The sequence below is a fragment of the Ciconia boyciana genome, chromosome 10, assembly GCF_034638445.1.
Source record: "Ciconia boyciana chromosome 10, ASM3463844v1, whole genome shotgun sequence".
Lineage (NCBI taxonomy): Eukaryota > Metazoa > Chordata > Aves > Ciconiiformes > Ciconiidae > Ciconia > Ciconia boyciana.
In genome coordinates, this window is record NC_132943.1 from 14,312,983 (window position 1) to 14,335,935 (window position 22,953).

General features: G+C 44.0%; 1 protein-coding gene across 5 annotated transcripts in view; it reads right to left on the reverse strand.

Annotated features, from left to right (window-relative positions):
* The window catches only part of GLI2 (GLI family zinc finger 2), a 198,215-nt gene that overhangs the window by 48,424 nt on the left and 126,838 nt on the right, over positions 1 to 22,953 (reverse strand). For 4 of the 5 annotated variants that reach the window (XM_072875390.1, XM_072875386.1, XM_072875387.1 and 1 more), the window contains one exon: positions 22,025 to 22,130. The exons of the other annotated variant lie outside the window; for it this stretch is intronic. In XM_072875390.1, the coding sequence (XP_072731491.1) occupies positions 22,025 to 22,130 (106 nt within the window). The remainder of the gene's footprint in view (positions 1 to 22,024; positions 22,131 to 22,953) is intronic. 5 annotated transcript variants of the gene reach the window in all.

Sequence of the window (22,953 nt, forward strand, 5' to 3'; positions counted from 1 at the left end):
AAAGCTGTATCCAGCAGGAAACCTAAAAAGCCCCAGGATTCATGCTAAAAGATTCAGTCTAAACATCTCTCGTCAGCCCCTCAACTTCACCTCTGTTTATTTCTGATTTAAAGTCCCTTACAACATGAAGAGCCAGAGGTCGCGACACTTGTGCGATACCCTCAGAATTAAACCCTGCAAGGTCCCTCAAAACAAGGTACCTTTCAGAGGTCAAACTTGGGCCACAACTATCAAATTCACGTGGTATTCGATCGTTCACAAAGATTTCCCCCCTCCCACTTTTTTGGCTCAGAGAACAGAGGATGCGTCGGGAGGAGCGGCACGGAGCTGCCTTGCAGCCGCCTCTCCCCGCCAGCCACTGCCAGGGAGCGCGGGCAGCCTGGTGATGAGGCGACGGGGAATCACTCACGCTTCCCAGCTCTCCCGGCACTGCAACAAGTTGATAATTATCCAGTAAAGTGACCTGATGCTCTAATATAGGGCTATCGACTTGAAGACGCCAGCTTATGAGTCCCTCTAGGAAGAGATCGGGTTGGGGACCCAAGAGACATCACTGCTAACTCCCAGCCCTCCCCTGTTGGGATGCTCAGCACAATTCATTTTATTTCTTTTTCCTGTATTTTCTCAGCTCTAAAATGGGGTTAATAATATCTTTTTCCATACCCACAAAGGTGAATATTCTAGAAAATGAGAGCTACCTTTGCTAATTCAGCAATTAATGCACTCACTTATAAGAAGCTGTGAAGCTGGACAAAAATTGCTAAAGCTTCTCCGCAGAAATTTAACAGGCATGCTTTGAGCAGTTCCTGTTTTCTCCTTTCCCCTCAAAAATGGCTCTGAGGCATGGAAAGCATGAAAAATAAAAAAGATATTTTAATAGCGAGGGCAAGTTCCCATTAGATGGGTTTATGGAGGGAAGTGGTAAATTCAGTGCTGTTGCAAGACTTTATGGCAAAACTAGGTGTTTTTCTAAAAGATGGGCTCTAAGTGTACTGCAAGGTTTGGAGTTTTAATAGTAGGAAAGAGTAATTTCTCCCACTGTAGAAATCAAAGGGGGGAATCCTATGGCCAGTGTCACGGATATCAGATCAGATAACTGCGGTAATTCCTTTGGGCCTTAACAGACAGAAATCTCCGGATATGAAATCCCTTATTTGTGGATTTGTGGTTCAGGCACTGCTTTGAGAAGAATTTAAGTAGACATTATGAAAAATCCTACCATGCATCCATCAGCAATGGTAGCTGTCTAAATACCTTTAAAAATCATGCCTTAAAGTCTAATCTCGTACCACTGAAGTCAAAGGAAACTCTGCCACTGATGGCAGGAGCAACAAGAACAGCCTCCAATTCACCGATTCCTGTTTTCCATCTGCACCATGGAAACAGTATCGTAATCTAAGGTGGGTGCCATTTCTTAGCACAATTTTTTTTTCCATCCCTTAGCAAAACTTATTCAAGACTTAATGCAACTTCCAGCATATGAGGTCAATTTAATGTATTTGCTCCCGGTAAAAAAAATAATTATTTTGTCTCTAAATTTAAAAAAAAAGCTAAACATCTTTCATTTTTCCTTTCAAAAGACCATTCCGTTTTCAAACATACCTGAATTAAATCCTAAGTTTAAAATATCTAAAATAAAGAACAAATGGAACAAAAGATTTAATTTCACCTGATATAAGAGTATTATTATTTTTATCAATGAAATCAAAAGTATTTTGGTTTAGAGCTTGAAACATTTTTTTTCCATCTAAGGTCCACCAGGAGTTAACAACGTTCTCAAGGTCACAGTTTGTTGGCAGCATCATTTGGAGGGAGCGAATTTGCGAGCCTAAGTACAGGAATAGGCCCTCAAATTAGAAAGTCTCCTAACTACATATGGTTTCTTATTGCATTTATGCTGCATTTACCACAATTTAGGTCTAGTTTTGTCTGACACTTGTAGGCACAACTGCAACACAATAACAACAACAATATCAATATTTGCTTTTAAAATGGAAGAAAAATGCAAATTTTTAATAAGTAAGGTTGCCCTCCATTATACAACACACAAAGAAGCAAGACATCAAAGGCAGAAATTAGAGTTGATACGGGACCTTCAAACCCAAATCAAATTAGTGTCTTGAGGAGAGATGTTTGATTTAAGCTTAATAGTGGTGATTTTTTCTTGGGTTGTTTTATACTTAATCAGCCACACAGCCCACTGTGCAGACATATGTTCCCAAAGCACATCAAAGCAAGTAAACATTCTGTTTCAGATCCTAATATCCTTTTTTATCCAATTATCTTACTTACATGATCTTTTAATTTAAGTTCTGAAAGCCCACCTTTTCACACAAGATTTCCTTTAGCGACGCAGGTAGAAGGATGACCAGCTCAGTTCTTGTGAGATACCCACCAAAAAAACCCCACAACGAATAAATCAAAGCGCAGCAGATGAGTCTCTAAGATAGTTTCTTGAGAGATTAATGATGAAAGCCTTCAGAGAAGAAGCATATTTTAAGAAGGGGAACTTCAAGGAAGGTAGCTGAGGGGGAGAGAAGGAAGGAGACTGAGAGAAAAGGCATGAAAGAAAGCATGGATAAAAGCGCAAGAGCCAATGAAAGTAGTTCAGTGACAGACCGAAGGAGCAGTGCAAACCTGGAGGCATGTGAACTTCAGGTTGAAACCAACAGGCATGAGAACTTGATTCCAGTAGTCACAAAATTCCAGAGCTGGGGTGTCGAAATGCTGCGGGCTGAGAACGGGGAGGGGATGAGGGCTGGGCAGCAGCATTGCTGATGGGGGGGGGTGGCAAGCAAGGTGGGAAGCAGTGGGGAATGAGATGGGAAAGGTGTGGACATGGTCCAGATCCCGATGGCAGAGCTGAGTAGGAAGCTGAGGGAGATCTGAGAGGATTCTGCGCTGGTGAGGGCATGTGGGAAATGGGTGTTGGAAAGACGTGTCGGATGCGACACAGCCGTTTCTCCGCATCTGATTGATTTCCCTTGGGACACATGTTGAGGGTATTAGCACTTTCGAGTGAATACTTTGCTTGTAGCTGTGAAGACACTGGGCTTGGGAAAACAAATGGGAAGTGTATGTGTATGGGGAGGAAATCTGAATTTTTGATCCCTGCCTAGTGTCTTCTTGCCATGCGACATTTGGGTGGGGGCTTTTCTCCCTCAAAAGAAAGTAACGTTCAAGTGCTACAGAGGGGTTTAACATTTAAAAGACTATTCCTATAGTACTTCTGAAAAGTGCCTTTCCATGTTACGCCAGCACTAACCTGTTGTGGAGAGGGCAAGTCAGTGGCAGCAACACCACAGCAGTGGAGCTCATGGAAGAGTCAGGCAAACCATAGAAAATGCTTATTCGTTCATTACGCTTTAAATCTGCCTTGGCTCTATACCCGTCACATCCCAGAAAAGCAAAAAAGGACCATTCCTCTTCATCATGACTGTAATACAATCAACTGGCTGCAGCATTACTCTAACCAACGTTAACTAACAGAGTCTATGTCTGACATCTATAATTTCATGTTAACAAATTAGGTAGACTCCTGCATTTCCTGGTACCTTGAATGCCCAAGAAGCTCATAACTTTTCTTTATATGCAAAATGTCAGGGAAAGGGCAAACAATGTTATGCCAGAAGACCATAGCCAAATCACTTGGTTGGAATGTGCTGTAAATCATGGGGTGAATGGAAAATGAATCTTTGTTCCAGGATAGCGACTTCCAGCTTTAATGTCTGTTAATATGCTCCTTTTCTATTGGGAATGTCCTCTTCCCATAATCCAAGGTCCTTAAATCCTATAACTAAGCAAGACACCAAGGAAGGAAAACCTACACCCAACTAATTGTAAAAAGCCTGAAATGTCCTACTTCTCTTTCTGAAGTACAGGGGAAAACCATCTTTAGGAAGATGTGCTTGCTCTAAGCAGCAGTTAGCTGTTGTAACCAACTGGAAGCAACCAGAAAACCACGGTTAACAAAGGGGAATAAAAAGAAACAGGAACAGGTACAGCACAGATCTCTACAAAGCCTTTCTAGACACAGCAGTCAGAGACTCTCTGTGTGTAGAGGTGACTGTGATAGCCACACAGAAACACACCTGACACACACACGTGCACACACCCCAGACACACTGCCGGCATGCTGCTTGTGTACCTGCCTCTGGTGCATGACAGCACAGAGAAGTAAAAGGCATGCATTCCTATAATAGCAAAGCTTTTGGTCGGGGCTCCCTGGGTTTTCTGCAGGAATTAATTTTACTGGCATTTGACACATTTTAAACAGCAACAGCACTCACAGTAACCTCCAAAGGGAAATATTCCTGAACAATATATAATAAATACATTGATTTCTAATAATAACCATCTGCCCTAAATCTTCTTGCTGACAGGTTTAGTTGGACCAAAGGCCCTTTTCACATCTACTTCATGACAGTTCCCATCACTACATAAAGACTTTGAAGTGCCCTAACGTGCAGTAAAATGCAAGATAACCTACCAAACTGTCAATATTTCTTCGCTTCTAAAAGGAAATGCTAATGGCACTCAAAGAGCTCAAGATGTAATGTAAGATCTGATCCAGCAGGCTGGCTGATCTAACTATCCTTTCCTTTGCTACGAGTATGCTGAAAAGCAAGCAATTATATGGTGAAGAGCAGAACTAGGTAAAAGTTTTTCACTGATATGACTGCAGGGAGAAAAGCCTTTTTATTCCAAACAAGCTTTTCTCTTGGAAACGTCTAGAGTTCTGTACAAAATAAGAGAATTAACAATAAGTTAGCTCTTCCATTTTAATTCCTTCTTTTTAACCTATCACTTTTTTTCTTTCCTTTTTTTTATCATTAGAAAGGACGTGAACCAGAATGAAACATGGATGTTTTTAAAATCTGGACAACATTCAGCTGGGAGTTAATTGTCCATAGGGAAATGATGAACACAAATAATTCAGAGAAAGCTGAATCTCTCTACAATTGGCTGTGATAAACAACTGGCATTTGTCTACCAGCTCTAGCCTGTAGTGTAAGACTGAGAAAGGCTCTATAGCAGGAGAAACTAAATGCAACAAACAGAAGCCCCGTCCCGTGGTAAAACCCCAGCACTGCTTGCTGAACTGTACAACTCCAACAGACTTCAAAGGAGCCAGGATGCTCCCCCCACCCCCCAAGTCATCAACTCATGGAGGAGGTGTTTTGTATCTCATCATCCACGTACTACCCAAGAAGCCTTCCTTCCAAAACCCTTTTGCTCCCAGAGCCATTGGTGTCATTCTCTACAGCTGCTCTCCTATTTTTCCAGTTTTCCAATGACACAGGAAAGTGTAACATATTTATCAAGGAAGGAATAGGGATCTGACGTTCCCCAGCTGTTTACTGCTGAAAGTTTACACTAGTGCTTTTCAACCTGTGGTTTGCAAAACCCTTGGGAATCACAAAAAACTCGTTCAGGTGCTGTGAAAGATAGTAAAAAAACCCTGCAAGTCTCTTGTTATTCAGGCTAAATTCACTATACCATGTTTGACAACCCTGCTGGAAAATTTTTAGGGAGGCCACAGACTGTAATAGCTTTTAAACCCCTCATTGACACTATGCTTCCTGAAATCAATAAAAATTAGGTACGAGACATTCTCAGAGTAATCACTGACCACTGCCGCAACCCATCCAACACCCGCCAACGTCAGCCAGCGCCGGAGCACGCACGTGTGATTTAGGCATCTTCGCTACGCTGGCGCAGATGTAACCCCATCTCCCATGTCAGCAGCGCCGTATACCTATGGGACACCTCCCTCCCGCCGCCACGCAAAGGGAGACCTGCGGGCCTCATCTTTCATTCGCTTATCTCATGCAGCTATTCCTTATGCAGACACATTTCTGTATACAAATCCCATTATACTTGACCCTCGGTTCACCCTGTTTCCATTACAACGCTGTAGACTCAACCAGACTTGCTGCAGTGCCAACTCTGTGCTGTCATTCCTTGCGCAGAGTGGTAATAAAGAAATCACTGTTTTAAGCTGACAAAGAACAGATTTCTTACTAAGTAAACACTGATGTTTTGGTAGGGAAATTAAGTTATAAAATTGTGTCTACAAAGGGAGACCATACAGATGGAGTTTGTTAAAAGACAGCAATACAGTCAACAGTGGTTAATTCAATTGCCTGCTACTTATCAGATTTTTTTTTAAAAGGGCTTATCCAGCTTTTGTAAATGCAAATGCAGAAAAACGTTTCAAAGAGCCGTTGTCATCTTAGCTGAAGAGTGATGCACACATGCACACAGCCTTTCGAGGCCGAAGAGCCCGCCCTTGCGCATCTGCAGTGGTTGTGCCCGGGTCCAGCGGGTCTGGCACTTGCCAGCCTGGCAGGAGAGGATAGCTGAGCACAGCACAGCTCATCACCATGCCACCACCACCCTCCAGCGACCTCTGTCCTCACGACTGTGCCGTGGTCTTGCTTCCCCTGGCCACCGCTCTCGCCTGCCTTTCTGCCTGCATGGTGCCCCATACCAATTTTAGATGCCCCAAACCTTCCTTCAGCTCAGGTAAAAGCAGGGCACAAAGCTCAGGTGGGTAAAGATAGGACATTCAGTATCTCCAGTCCTCAGCTGAGCCTTAAGTGACCCCAACCCAACCTCAGATGTCACATCTCATTCCCAAAAGCGCCAGGCTGACACCAAGTCGCTGAAGCTGTTTCCTAAATGCAACAGCAGCAGAGGCACAGTCACTCTTTACCATCCCCTTTCCAGGGAATCACAGCTGGGTTTGGGGTGCTGCCTGAAAAACAGGGGGTTTTTTACAACATCAGTGCTGGCAAAGGCCCCCAGAACCTCCTCATGCTAACATTGCTTTCCACAGCAGCAGCCAAAGTCTGCCTGAGATTACATTCTAGGTAGCCTGAATATAACCTTAATGAACTGCTTTGGGGACAGTTTAAAATGACCAGAGAGTTGTGGGGGTTTTTTAAAACATTTTATCAGGAGGGATAGCGAAAATGATTTATTTTTTGCATAGGATAAAGTTCACTCTGGGATTCAGCATGTAGCATGATGTAAAGTCTCAGGCAAGCCAAAAGGTGTTAACATTGTGTGCCCTTTAAATGATGCACTTAGTCAGTAAAACGAGATGTGCTTAGGTTGGAACTATGTAAATACACTCATTTTATTAATACAGGGTAAAAATCTAAAAAAGATATATTACTGGGTAATTAAGTCACCAAATATCGGTTCTATTTAAAATTCAAGAGAAGGGATATTAAACATACTCAAATTTTAATGAAAACATTTGCAGTGGCTTTAAATAATTCAGCACAAAATTTTATTTAAACTTTTCTCTCTGGTTTTGGAAAAGGCAAACACAGGGCCATTGACTGTGGTCTCGGAATGAGAAAACAGAACTGCTCAGGTGCAGTGGATTATTTTAGCTGTTTAGACAACACAATGACAAACCAACCACCGCTGGAAATCAAAGCTATGCTGAAATCCCAGCAGCAAGGCTTTCCATGTGGTAGCAGCTTTTGGAAGTCCCATCAGTCATCTTTTTCTACCTTCATGTATCTTTTGCAGCCCAAGTTGATTTCAGTGGGGTGTAAGCTCCTACATGCATTCATTGTGGGAGCAGGCTGCTGATGGGATTTCGATGTCTAAATACTTCTGGCTCAGAGTTCACTTAAAAAATAGGACTTAAGGTCCTGCACTTTGCATGTTTTGGGGTTTTTTTTTAGTTGTATCTGCTGCTTGATTTGCTAAAATAAGCAAAGGACATAACAGGTGAAAATAAAGCAGATTTTTAAAATATTTTATGGTTTAAATAAGCTATAGTGTTATTAGTAACCAAGAAAATTCAACTATCCAGAATGGAACTTCTAATATTAACAATTCCCTTTATGTGCGTCGCATTACAGTGCACGTTTTAAAGCTGTTCATAATGTAATGGCAAAATAATTACTCTTACCCGGCACTGCAGTACACATTCAGTACTCATGAATGCTGTAAGGATTAATACAACCCTTCACTCCTGCTATAAAAGAGCTTCTAGCTAATAAAAAATGGTATAAGAAGGCACAGGCCATGTTCTAAGCTCAGCCATAGAGTATCTGAGGGACAGAGCAAGTGCAAGAAGAGTTGTAAGAACCTATGGGTAGAAGATAAACTTTTAATTACACAAGTCCCACTTGAAAGCTCTCATTCTGCTGTTCAATGAAGCAGGACAAAAGTTTGATGAGCCAAAAATGAACAATAAATGCAGCTCATGCTATTGTCCCCATGGATTTTTACTGACATATTTGTCAAGGTCTTGTGACACTCCCAATGATGCCAGATTCCCTGGCTGCACCATCCCTATCTTCTACCTTTGGCCTTCAAGAACAGCTTCTAAAAGTCTCCAGTTTCATTTTAATCAAAGATTTGCTCCTGGACTCCAGAGGCTCTTTCATTTGAAACTCAAATGCAATCAAGGGGAGTGCAGACCATGATGCACTGTAGGCAAGGAGATTATCTTTCAGCCTAGCTTTCACCCAGTGAGGATGATAACGGGAGGAGGAGATTAGATTGAGACCTTGCACTGGTAAGTAAGGGAGACTGCACACACACAAACACACATATACGCAAATCCTTACTGCACTGGAAGTTCTCAGATCGCAGCAATTTTGCTGGTGAATGTGTGAACCACAAAATTGCCCTGCCTGGGAGAAAAGCCACCAATGAACACAGAGGTGGTAGGGTTGGGGTTGGGTTTACAAATGGCAAAGCAATGAAATCAATCACAGCAACCAGAGTCTGGATGAAGGCCAGTTTGGCAACACAGTCAAAAAACAAATGAAGGGATAGGAAACCACTGCATCTAGTGCAAGATTTTAGGAGGAAGCATGATCTGCTCTTCAGTGCAAGGCACCTCGAGGAATTTTCTGTCCCTCAGTTTGTGCCATTTACTCACTGAGTCCCCCTGGTCACTCCCTGTCACTCACCCAATATGCTGCACACCCCCTGGTCACTCACCCAATACGCTGCACCAGCATGACATACCTGAAGCAATGCAACATCCGTGTGCAAACTAAGCCCAAGTCTCTGCTCACCATATGTCCTTATCAGAAACTGTCACATAACTCACCAGAAATGCAAACTCTGCTCTGCAGAGATCAAGCGTGGAGAAACCAGGCTGATAGGACCCTGAGGTCTATCAGCACATCAGGACCTGAAGGGAAAGAAGCTACAGCTCACAGCGCTCCTACCTTCTTCACATTTGGCAGAAGCCGGCTCATAAAAAAACAAACAAACAACCAACTCTTTGAAGAGTTTCTTATTCTTGCGGTAACACTCGTCTCGGCACTGACAGGATTCAAACCAGACGCAGTCAAGGGAAGTCTGGAGTCATACCAGGTTTAGATCTCACATGCCAAGAGAGGTCAAGACCTAGCCAAGCCTTGAATAGATGACTTGCAAAGAAAATCCCAGGACATGGAGGAAGTGGTGTCGGTGGGAGAGTGCCTTTCCCTCTGACTCATTAGGCAACACCATGTGATGATGGTCTGGCGAGGAACATGGAGCGGCTGTCATTCCTATCTGCTAAAGCCCAAAAGTCCAGTGCATTTGTCCTCAGTAAAAGTCCTGTGGGACTCTTAAAAAACATGGGTTGTAAAATATCTAACCTGGCTCAATTCCATTTTAGTCTTTTACGTTCTGGTCATCTCATTGCTGTCTGCTCTGAGGGAGGGTTTGAACTTTCCTGACCTAACCTGAAAATTGCTTTCGTTATGTATGCATGTACGATTTCTTTTCCAAAGATGGCTAGAAATCTATTTGGATTTTGGAAGTCTTCTATTTTTTCAAGTGAATAAAGTGGTTTGGAGTCTGCTGACACTGATTTTTTATTATGATAATTTCTGTGTTCAGAGAGTTTTACTGGAAATAATATACAAACAGGTAATAACTATTTAAGCATTCAAAGGTACTGGATAAAACTTTGCAGATACCTCACTTTTCATCAGTTCCTGGCATTACTTCTTACAGAGAAACAGTTGGGCTGGAGGACTAGGAAAAAAGGGAAAAAACTAGAAATAACTTTTATATGATTTCTCCCCTGGGAACTGACTGCAAAATCCTTCCCTCTGGTCTACAGAGAATAGAGTTATTCACGCTGACCTGGTCCCTACCATATACTAACTCTCATGCTGTACCCTGACCCCCACAAGATGCCATCACAAAATGGGTGCCTGGTGATCAGGGTAAAACAGCAGCAAAGGTCTCATTTCCGTTCCTTCCAAAGAAGTGAAAACATTGTTGGCTCCTTGAGGGTCTTTTCAAACAAGCAGGACCACCACACTGTCTGACCTGAGTGGTAATCAGTTACTCAAAGCAGCACCTCAAACACTGTTAATTCCTTGAAAACTTGCTCTTCGGAGGAAGCAAACACTGGGACATCTTGCCCGCATGGTACCATTGTGGCTAGGCTCCTCCAAGTTGGCCTGTTTGACACCAGTTCTGGGGTCTCTCTGATGATTCTGGACTCACAGCAATGTTACGTGGAAATAACCACAGAGGTCTAGTCCCTCTTCATCAGGCCTTGACTTCTACTTTGCCAAAATTATCTAGAGAAACATAACTGAATGTCCTGGTTTCGGCTGGGATGGAGTTAATTTTCTTTCTAGTAGCTGGTATAGTGCTGTGTTTTGGATTTAGGATGAGAATAATGTTGATAACACACTGATGTTTTAGTTGTTGCTAAGTAGCGCTTGTACTACTCAAGGACTTTTCAGCTTCCCCTGCTCTGCCAGGTGCACAAGAAGCTGGGAGGGGGCACAGCCAGGACAGCTGACCCCAACTGGCCAAAGGGCTATTCCATACCATATAGCGTCATGCTCAGTATAGAAACTGGGGGGAGTTGGCTGGGGAACAGCGATCGCTGCTCGGGGACTGGGTGGGCGTCGGTCAGTGGGTGGTGAGCAATTGCACTGTGCATCACTTGTTTTGTACATTCTTTTATCACTATTATTATTATTATTTTCTCTTCCTCTGCTGTCCTATTAAACTTCTTTATCTCAACCCACAGGTTTTACTTTTTTTCCGATTCTCTCCCCCATCCCACTGGGGCGGGAGGGTGAGCAAGTGGCTGTGTGGTGCTTAGTTGCCGACTGGAGTTAAACCACAACACTGAAGTAAAGCCCTTCATAAGAATACCAGCAAATAATCCATTACCATAACAGGTCTGAAGTCAACTGCCAAGTTCATATTAGCACAAGAAAAATCTCTAATATAAACTACTTTTACAGCAGGAATACACAAGTGGGATTTAGTAAACATTTCTATTTTATGGCACCTTCAGAAGAACACCTCCCTCCAGGACAGTATGTGAATATGCATTTAAGTTCCTCTGAAGTCAACAGACCTAAGCAGGTATTTCTAATTAAGCATATACTTAGGTGTTTTCCTGAATGGGGAGAGACTTAAAAACAGTTCTGTAGCCTAGATCACTTTCTGTATGTCCCTCTGCCTCATCAGCTCATAATTTCTTTTCAAATATCTTCTACAAATCTCTCTTCTCCTTCTTTGCTAATCCCCATTAGATTGATCTTCCTTTCATTTACTGATTTGATGACTCAATGTATTAATTCCTTCACCACCCTATCTTTCTACACCCTGCTTTTTGTCAACTACAATGAAGTTTTCTCTTGTAAAATATCGTACTACACTTGAGTTGGGATGAAAGACAGCACATGAAATCAAGTGTTTTATCTCACAGTGAAGACAAATAGTCTCAAACAAGAATATGCGTGTAAGAACATCGCCCTAATGCAGCTGTAAGCTTGAAACCTTCCTATTTTTAATGTATTAACCACACTCTGGTAGTCTTTCGTCTACCAGTGGTAATTTGGGATGTGTGGTTACTCTGTGGGATCTTAAGCAGCTTTCAGATGAAGCATTCAATCAGCAGGTACCATGTCCTGCAGCTGGTTTGCAAATCAAAAGCCATGTAAGTAGCTCCAGGACCAAGCTAGGAAAGCCTCTCGTGAAGGGGCAAGAGGAGGAATAAGACAAATTCTTCTCCAGGATGCTTTTACAGGACAAAAAGGAAAATATTTCAAAGGCTCTTACAGGATTTAGGAACACGCATTTATTTCTCAGAGAGACTTAAACTCAAAAAGTGACTGCATTTCATACAGCTCTTAACATACTTTTTCAGGCATGCCTGACTGCATCCAGGTGCTGCTATAAGTGACTTGGGTACATGTGTGCAGGGTAGGGAGAGGTGTAAGAGAGAGATAAAATGAGTTGCGGCAGGAAGAAATACTTCTGCTGTGAGGAGGCTCCACCTGTACAGATGCACCGCTGCACTCGTAGAAAGGGCAGGAGGTGGTGGTGGAGCTTAACTCCCACATTTAACAGCAGGCGCTCAGCAGTGGGGACACCATGGTACAGGTCCTGCTGCTGCCCAGGGGGTGGAAAAAGATAGCTCCTACCTCCCAGGCTCCTACCATGCTGTAAGGTGTCATCCCCCCTGCCAAGTATCAGCTTAAAAAATCATCAAAAGGCTCACAATCTCCTGGTTTCACTATCAGCTACCATGATCAATTATATCAAACCCCATACATGCCAATATAGTGAGCTCAGGGAATGCAGTAAACTTGTTCTTGAAGTGAAGTCTGGCCAACTGATATCAAGTAAACCTTGAATATGGTTTTTCCATAGCACATCCTCCCACGAGATTTGCCATGTGCATGCTCCTACAACAGAGAGGAGACAGGGCAGAAAACATCCCCATCAGTCCTACAGGAGCTGCATGACCTGGCTGTGTACACTGGACTCCAAGCATGCACAAGCCACCTCATTAATATGTTTGTGTTTCTTAATTCCATTCCAGCCATTGTCTTAAGTTTTAGGTACTTAACTCCTTTACCAGGGCTGGCTTTGGGGTTCTTAGTTTCAATGAAGGTTAGTGGAGTTAGACATTAACTGGGATCCAGCATGTTTGAAAAACCCACTGTGCCTTTGCATTACCTGTGCTTGACAAGCCGGCCCTAAGGGTCAACATTATTTTGAAACCCACAACACCCACTTTCAAAATAATGTCGTTAGCCCGACCCAATACAGTGGGATTTACAATCTGAAATCATACAGGCACTTTTTAAAATCTGACCCCTGAGTAATGCTCTAAATTTTACCTCTGTTAGTTGTCTATTTAATATCAACGGTGAAACATAAAAGAACAGGCATGAAAAGTCTCCAAGGCAGAAAATTGTGTAAAATCACAAATTCTCAAAATGGTCTGGCACAAAGAAGAAAAACATACATACGTGGTTTAGTGTCAAAGCCAGGGATCTAGAAGGCTCACTTAAAGGCACGCATTCCCGCAGGAGCGCTCTGCAGATCTGAGGTTTGCCGGAGTAACAGCACCCAGTTCTGCCCTTTGGTTTGTGCAGATGTGTGTGCACAGTGTTAGCTGCAGGCAGGGTATCCAGGTCCACAGTTCTGCCAAATAGGGTCCTTTTTTTATTAGTATTATTTTTTTTTTCCTTTCCCCCCAGCCATCTGGGTGGTCCGAGAATCAGACCCGAAATACCTAGGATCCCTCGAACCACATGTTCTAATCCCAGCAGAGTTGACTCAGTCCTTCATCCTTCCAGGGTAAATTGACTTCTCTGCTCTTTATTGCGTGGGGGGAACATTTGGATGAGATTTTAAAATTTCCGCTCTGTATGGACATTAAAAATCCTACATTTTTCTTCCAGTATCACAAGCCAGCACTCCTGCCATTAGTTTTTATCTCTCAGCACCTTGTGTTATTTGCTTCCCATGGCCACTGGTAGCTCGGAACCCAGATTAACCAGCACCTGAAAAGTGATGTGCTAGAGGCTTCATTTCACAAGCCAATGGAATGGATAGGTTTTGTCCATTTATCTCCACATACACTGGAAGGATTTCAGAGAAACACAGTGAAAATGAGGAGGCTGAGCAGATTGATATTTGAGTATATGCTGCAGGCTGCAGCCTGGCCAGTTCATTAGCACGGGGAGGAAGGATATGACAACATGCAGCAAGTATCTGGAGGGACGTGTTACACAAGGAGGTGTGCTCGGAGCAGAAGGGTGAAATTGAGGGAGACAAACAAAGGGGGGTGGGCCAGGAAGGTGAACTGCATGGAGGGCTTTTTATACTGAGAAAAGATTTGCTACAGCATAGAGTAAAAGTTTAATCAGGAGACACAGGACCAGAAAGGGGGAACCCACACACCCGTGTGCTGTACAGGAGAAAGTGCTACACAGGAGCAGAACACTGCAACAGGTCATGGTCTCTTGTCCTCATGACTGTAAGAAGCTGATGAGAGGTGAAACACCATCTAGAGAGGGGACTGATTTAGGCTTAAGAAAGAGGAGAGGCCAGAAGGGGCAGTGGTCCACATCTAGCCAAGAGAAAACTTGGGAAACAAATTCATAACACTGGAGTTTAAAAGGGCAGGAGATTGGCACTGAACATTTATCCTTTTTCACAGGACGCTGAAAGCAATGGAGAATGGGCAATACCATTGAGATAGCTTCTGAAAGACCCACACTCTCTGTTTAGAAACTCTTTAGAAAGCGGGAGAAAAGAGTCCAAATAAAGTTTTCCTAAAGCACAAGCTTAACAGCAGACAAGGTGGAAGCATGAAGTCACTTTTAGTCTACTATAAAGTGAGGTAAGCAAAGGGATTATCACTTAAGACTTGCTGACATGAAGCTCTGAGAATGACATTTAAAAGCAGTGGTGGATTACAGAGTGACATCATATTAAATGAACACATGCCAGAGGTTTACATAAAAGACCTCAGAGATCAGGCTCTTGTTCTCAATACTAAAACCTCCTAGCTGTTTTTACACTTCTGGTGGTGATTAGGCTAAATTAGAGCTGCAGTTTTTCATTCAGTGAGTTGTGGTGTCACAGCACCAGCAGCTCGGTGGCCCAGATCTTCACGGTGCTAATGGGCACGGCTCCATCTGAGCTCACCGAGGCCGCTCACTCCAGTGTGATGATGCCGGCATTCATCAACTGAAGATCCACCCCAAATATTTCTAAGTCTGATCTCCTTCTTACTGCATAGTTCAGTGAACCTGAAACCATGTACCTTCAGGTGCCTCTGGACTTCAGGTTTGAGTTTTTCAAAGTATTCTGAGGGCTATTTAACTAAACACACATGATGAAACTATCTCCTCAATTTAAGGAACAGCATAGATGTGCAAATCTCTCTCATAATGGAAAATGCTTGAAAATTGTTAACAAGATTCAAAAGAGAAAGCTGTGGGGTTTTGTGGCTGGTTGGTTGGGGTTTTTTCCATAGAATAGTTTATCAGATTGGAAAAACCTACAGAAACATTCTAGCTCTGATGAGTGTTTTGGATTATGTCTGCCCAGTTTTCAGAAGACCTGATCAGCCTGTCCTCCCACTGAGGTCAGAAGATGTTAAGCGTGTACCTCCTCAGGTTCTGCACAGGTAGGTGGCTCTGTGTACTTCTTTCCTGATACCTGAAAACATGCCACAAACCCCTTCTGGGGAGCCAAACGAGTCACAGACCACCTGACTTTTCTTAGCTCTCAAAACACCGGGAGGGCGAGTATTACTGTAACGGTATTTTAGAGAGGGGAAAACTAAAGCACAGATGGAATTGAAGTAATTTTTCCAGCTCCCAAAACAGGACAGCAGCAGCCCAGTATTTAATCTGTGGTCTCCTGGAGATGGATCAAGTGACCATCAAGTATTAATCCTGGTAGTTTTACAGTGAGATCGGTATTGATAGTTCCCCAAATCACCTCCTGTAGGTTACCAAAGAGCCACCTAAAAGCAACACACTCCTGCTAATTACAGACCAGGGAGAGGTTTGAACCAGCCTTCTGGAGGGGACCAGCCTCTGCAAACCATCGCATACTCACACATTCTTATTTTCTTAAATAAATAAAAGAAGCATGTGGGAAAGAAGGGGACAGAATAAATTGGATGTGGGAGCCCCCAAACCTGTTTCCCAAATGAGCAATGTATCTATTTGGTGAAAGTCATAAAACTTTGCAAAACACATAAGAAGGCCTCGCTGAGCAGCTGTTTGCTTTGACTCCGGAGGGAGCTCGCTCTATCTCCAAAGCAGCACAGTACCATCAATCACAGCCTGCCAAAGATTTTCTACTCCGGTAGCAAAGTAAATATGAAAACACACAGGTTTTATTGGCATGTACGTTCTGCGGCTCAGCTGAGCGGCGTCCTTGCTGCAGGAACGAACATTACCTGGGGTCCCATCCTAAACCGCCTGATGGGACCAAAGCTGCAGCCTCACAGGAGCCATGTCCCGTGGAGGTTAACCAAAGGCATTTTACGCACACCCGATAACGCACAAAGGCGGCTCCGTGAGCTTGCGATGCGACCGGCTCCCCTCCGCCGTCAGCTGTGGTCGTGAATCCCCCCGGGTGGAGGGGATGACCGAGAGCCCCCGGCAGAAAATGGGGAGCACTGACAGGAAAGCCCTGGCAGAGCTCGGCTGGAGCATGGTCAGGGCCACAGGGGTGCTCGGAAAATTTTTCTGCAAAACTCCGACACCCCTTCACTGACCATGTTGGAAGTGAGATTTTTTCAAAGGATTCATGTCTGGCAAAATTGAAGGGGGGGTTGTGTGTGTTTTTTTAAAATAGGAACAGCAAAAGGTGTATCTGTGACGATAGCAAATTCCACCTCTGAAGCAAGAGACACTGGTGTTTCTCAGAGCACAGTTATAAGATGATGATGATTATTTTTTGTATGGCTAAACAACATATTTTCCCTTAACCCCACTTGGCCTCCCTTGGCTAAATCTCACAAAAAAAAACCCCAAAGAAAACAGAAAACCATCCTGAAACAGATATCCAACACGGAAACTCTTGGGTTCGACATTAAATTTGGCAAATTTTTAAACACTTGAGAGATTGCCTTTTTATGATGAAAAGTTTAACAGTCACCTTGCATGCCTGTGAATTACCCTGCCTAAACTGCTCGGGAACATTGGAACTGGTCCTGCAAAGGCATTCTGTGATTTTTAACATAGTAAAAAGAAAACAAAGTTGAACAAGGAGGGGTAATAGGATCAGATAAAGAAAAAGAGTGTAGGCTGGATATCAGGGAAAATCTGTAATATATTAAGATCTCAGGGAAATGGAAGAAGATCCATGATTAAACCAGATAAAATGCTTACGAGAGGGAAATTAAGGGCAACTCCACATTATCATGGATATGGAGTCTTCTCTATGCTTATGTCTTTGGGACAATTCAGTCTTCATGAAAGCCATGGAATTTGTGACTATCAGCTCAGGGGTTTTTTTACTATTTTTATGTGTGGACAGAAGAGCAACAACAATATTTTGTTAATAAATAATGTCAGAACTGCATCCTGAAACACCACCAGGATGTCGGTAGAAAAACAAGGCTGCTTTTGTTTGTTACACTGCATAATGCCTGATGGGTTTTAACCACAGTTTAGGAGCTACTGTTAAAAAGCTTCTTGCTGAGTCAAGCCTAGGCATGCTGTTTACAAGGGTTAGCCCTGAAGGCTCTTGCATTGGCAGGGACTTTTCAGCTGAGCTAAGGAGTTTTTAGTTATTTTTGTTGCGCTTTAAAAAAAAAAAAAAGAGAGTAGCTAAGCACACCTAAAAGTGGGGAGTGGAAGGGAGCTATCAGTAATCACCTGCCGTCTCTGCCAGCAGCTTTCCTCTGTAGTCAAGGGCTTGATCTTGCAAAGCTGATGCTAAGAGTTCCCTTGGTTTAAAGCGGAGGGAGTTATTGCAGAGACTGGGCCCCAGTGGAGTAAGCTTTTGTGAAGAAGCTCACTAAAATATGAAATATCCCCTTTATTAGAAAAGGACCTGCTCTAACTTACAGGGTGAATTTGGTTCAGCTTTGAACCTGCTGAAACACCCTGGCTGACGACTTTTGCGCTGGTAATGCTGATCTATGTTCTGCCTACAACCAACGGTGCAGAGTGAAATTCTCACAAATTAATAAAAGCTGCATGCAGGAAATGCATAGAGCACCCACCATTGCTCTTCCACGGAGCCTGGGCCATCCTGTGCTGCAGGAGAGGTGAGGATCCCAGGGAAAACCAGTATGTGGCTGTGTAATTTAATACATTATCACAATGGCATACAAAATGAGTCAGAATCTGCAGATTTATTTTCCTGTCATTTCTTAGCTTTTGAGAGCTGTATTTTGCAACCTTTAATATTAAACAATGTTGCTTTGTGGAAGTGGTACCTTATAAAATTTATATGTACCAATGCAATTTCCTTTATTCATTCTGCTCTAACTCTACAGTTCTGGAAGAGATTTCATCCCATACTCAGTTTTACCCCAATCTGCTTTACATCGATTCTCAGTGTCCACTGGGCTCCGATACTCCCTCTCCCCCCATCCTCCATAAGACCAGAAGCTCACAAGTGTCAGAATCCAGGACGATGCCTTGAATCCACAATATTCCTGTTGGTTTGCACTGCAGAGAGCTCAAGGATCGTCTGAATGAGATACTTTATTTTTCTAAACTAGCCAAGCAAGCATCATGATTCTGCCAAATTGTTCTTAAAGCCAAAAAAAAAATATCAAAAAGGAAAGAGTGGTGTATCGCCAAAGAAGTAAAACCAACAGAGGTTGTACAGAAAAGTGAGTTGTCCTAATGACTGGAGAAACACTATTTTACCCTGAAAAAAAAATCTGTAGAAGTATATTTCAAGGCAATACCAACATGACCTGCTTCTGGATCTATACAATAAATGCTCAGTGATTTGGAAGAAGACTTAAGCCCTGAAAATTATTTGTCATGCTGTTTAACAAGGAAATGACTGAGAGATAAAGACGTCAGTGAGCAGTCTCAGTGAGCAGAAATGCAGCAAATCTTTCAGACCCCCATCTTGGCACGTGGATCTTTTATTACTTGAGTTTTCCATATTCCCAACCATATTCTCAAGAAAAGGGTCCCACAGGTGGTCCTGCTCAAGACAGCCTTGCAGATGAGTTCCTTCCAGTTAGGATAAAATAATGTATGTTCTCATTAGGCCAAATGCAAACAGTGATGAAGGGGAATGCACTGCCATGTCACATCGAGCAATCAGGAAACAAACCCTTGACATAATGCAGCAGGCAGATAAGATGACCCCATAGTTAGCAACAAATGAGACTACACTTAATTTGCTCTGCAATGTTCATGTAATTAGATAAATTTGGTACTGGCAAGACAGCAGACAGCTAGAATATGGGCTTGATGAATTGGGGGCTCTCTGTCAGGCACTGATCACATTAATCATAAAGCCAAAACTCAGTGACACCATTTTTCTTCCAAACATTTACCATAATTTTCTAGAGTGAAAATATGCACATGACTTCTTTTTTGGAGTTGTTTACTTTAAACAAAAGGATGGATTTCTGCACCACCAGGGTGGAGTTCAAATTTCTAGAGGCTTGACTGTGCCCGCAGAGTCCACCCAGCCTATTGAACAAGAGACGCGCAACCTCTACGCATGCTCTAGCCCAGCTCCACTGCCATGTTCTGGATGATTTCACGTTGGACATCCTCCAGTGAGGAGGGTGAGCACTATGTTATGATCTCTGGAGCAGAGACTGGAGGAGAGAATAGGAACAAAAACTAGAGGAGGAAAAGGCAGGAGATGAGGTTAAGATGTTTGCAGATAAAATTGAAAGAGAAAAAAATGGCCAAGAGAGTCCACAGCTAGTGAGAATTTTCCCAGTGTGGTTGTGTCGTAGTCCAAGGCACTTGGAAAAGAGCCGAACAGAAGTGGCATTCCCTTGACCCTAAAAAAACCCCACAGACAAGAAGCAGTTGGCTGCTCAGCTTTGGTGCTTCACCAGCCACAGAGGCAACCTTCAGCACAATGCCCAGGTAGTAAGACTGATCTCATCACACGTTTCAAAGAAAACTACATCTCCTCTTGTAAGACCAATAACCAAGTTTTCTCTCCGGTACCTCGCAAGTGGTTTTTGTGAGAGGTGCTGCTGGGAAGGTGAAGGATCCCAGAGGAGAAAGGCAATAGGTATTTACCAACAACTCTACCCAAATACTAAGCAAGACACTCTTGGTCCCCTGACAGACAAATGTGGTCACTGCTGAGACAGTGGATTATTAATATTGGTGCAGATGAAATGAAACCTGATCTGCCGGCACTGCACACTTGGCCAGGCTTGATCAGTTGGACAACCCCAATATGATAAAAAACTGGCTCCCATCACTGGGCATTATGATTCACAGGTACATGGCACCAGCTGGCAAGCTCTTGGTTGCATGCTGGAGAAGACCCTGCTCCATGACCCCACTGAAGAAGCTGCTGCAGAGGCAGTGCACCCTATCCTGCCCACGAGGAGTGAAGGGAGCACCCAGTGGGGCACACAGATAACCTGGTGCCAAACATCTCAGCATCTGCCATCCTCTCTTCTAACCACTGTTTTGAACATTGCCCCTTTCAGAAGTCAGTCTGTGCTTTATTAGCCAGAGCTCTGGCTTATTAACTATCTCCCAGGACATTTTTTTATTAATGTCTTTCTTTTTTCTACAATTTTTGCATGTACTTGCATGCAAGACCAGAACTATTTCATTCAACCCCCCTAGCCCCCCCACTTCCCATGTCAGTAACCTGCTCGGTCTTTTCCCCTTTGTGCACAGCATGGAAGGAGCTGTTCTGCCCTTTAAACATGAGGTTAAACTGACCGCCAGCCAAAAAGACCACGACTTGTCTTCTGGTAGGATCCAGGGGAATGCCCTATCTTTTTTTCCTGCAGCATTTTGGAAGTGGAATAAAGCCCTGGTAGCTGTGGGACTCCACTGATCTCCTGGCTGCCGCCGTCTGCGCTACTTGCCTCCCAGGGGCTGTTCCCCCACTCACACCTATCCAGAAAAAGCACAGCTCTACAAACAGCCACTGCAAAGCCGGGTGAGTGCTGACCCTGGCTGGACGGCGAGGCTGCAGCGGGGCTCCGGAGTCAAAAGAGGGATCAAATGAGAGTTTTTTAAGTTATGAGCCCTATTTTTCCTTCCCTTGCTCTTCCTGAGAAATGTTTCCAGCCCTTACAGGTTCCCCTACACGCAGTGCCATGGGACCTGTCCCTCAGCTGATGGCTAAGCCCTGTGTTACAGCCATGGGTTGAGGGATTTCAGGGCAGCCATGGGACCATCAACCCCATCAGGCTGCTCCTCACCTCCCACGGGGATGGTGTGTTTCAGAGACGAGGAGAAACCCTCCGGCCACACAGTCACTACAGCCTCTGCCCACATCTCTGCTGGCTCCTTTTTCACTGCCCTGGTCAAAGCTTACAGGAGATGAACCCAGATCTCTCTATAAACACATCCTCCAAGGCATCAAGTACTATTGAGCTGTCATGTCCTGGATGAGGAGATTAACCACGATCCCCCCTCTCAGCAAGCCTGTGCTCACTGGCCATCAGCTGCCCTGGGGAGGGGGGACTCTCATGAGGAGGTCACCACCGAAACGCAGGGTCCTGCCACTCCAGAATGGACATGGACACCTGTGTGAGGACCTGCCTCTTTACCGCGTTTTAGAAAACACCATTCAGCCTGTCCAGGCCATCGTCCGCTGAAATCAAAGTGAATTACAGTATTCCCAGCAGCCTTTCCCCAGCGTCCCCCCAGCCAGCAGGCAGCAAGGAACAGTACACAGGGTCCCCAAATGGAGGGAGCAGCTCTGGGTCTTCACCAAGATGGTGCCAGAAACAACCCAGGCACAGTGTGACGTGAGAAACACCATGGGTACAAAAACGCAAGTCAAGCCTGTCCCCGGGACCTCAGCCGGATAACAACACGGAAGCCCTGCACTCCCATCCTGCTGCTACATGGCATTTCTGTAGGTTCAACAGAGCTGTAGAGCACTCCTGCCAGCCAGGTCAGTATTGCCACCAGACGGGGACAGCGGGGTAGGGGGTGGCCAGCGGGGCCAGCCTTCCAGGAGGGCAGTGAGTCCCTGGAACCTTAGCAGCAGGATTCGGCGTACCATGGGCAGCCAACAATTTAGCAAGGCATGGGAGCAGAGGTGCAAGACTTACCCGTGGATAGCGTGGATAGAGTGAGGTTCGTAATGGTATCGTCCTTCCTGGTGGCGCATGTCAATTGGCAAAGGAGCATGGAAGGCTGGAAAAATGTGCTGCGGCACTGTTGAGGGGAATAGAAGAAGAAAAAAAAAAAGGGACTTCAAAAACTTTTCCTTTCCTTTTAAAACAATTTCAAAGGCACTAAATCTCCATGAATTTCAGAGCAAGAGCAGTGCAAGACAAGGGGTCTTCATGATATCAGCGCTATCATACACCAGAGAAGTGGAATGAATAAATAATCAAAGTCATGCGGAGAAATCCTACATCTTCGACATAAAAGATCTCCAACAGGGTTTTTGACAAAGACAAGCAGCTAAGCGCTCTTTGAACTTGAGGAGATTATAGGAAGCACCAAGGAAAACTAGACTTGCAACGCAAATCAGACTCAACAGAGCCCGGCGGGATCCAGACCTGCGTCGTCCCTCATGCCTGGAGTGGCAGCAAACACCTTTCCTGAAGGTCTGTACACACAGGTTGGAAATATTTACCTAAAAATGTAACAGTGAGAGTAGCGCTAATGCAGACCATCTAGGCAGTCAGAAAAGGCTCAAAAGTGCCTACTGCCAGGTTCTGAGAGAGGAGCCCAAATTGCTCTCACTTGTAATCACTTGAGGCCCTATTTTTTATTCATTTGAGAAGCTTGTTTCATCTTTGATGGAAAGATAAAGTGGTCTCAAAAGGCAGAGAACACCTACATTGACTTATTAAATCTACAGGTTTTAATATTTATTATTGACCCCAAAAGTTAACGGTAAGAATATTTGAGTGAGTTGAGCTGATGGAAAATTCATCAGGTTATTTCTCCACGCCACCCCCGACAACACTGCCTAGCCGCCTGGGCCTTTCCTGCTAAAATTACAGAAGTTAAAGAAATACAATTAGCA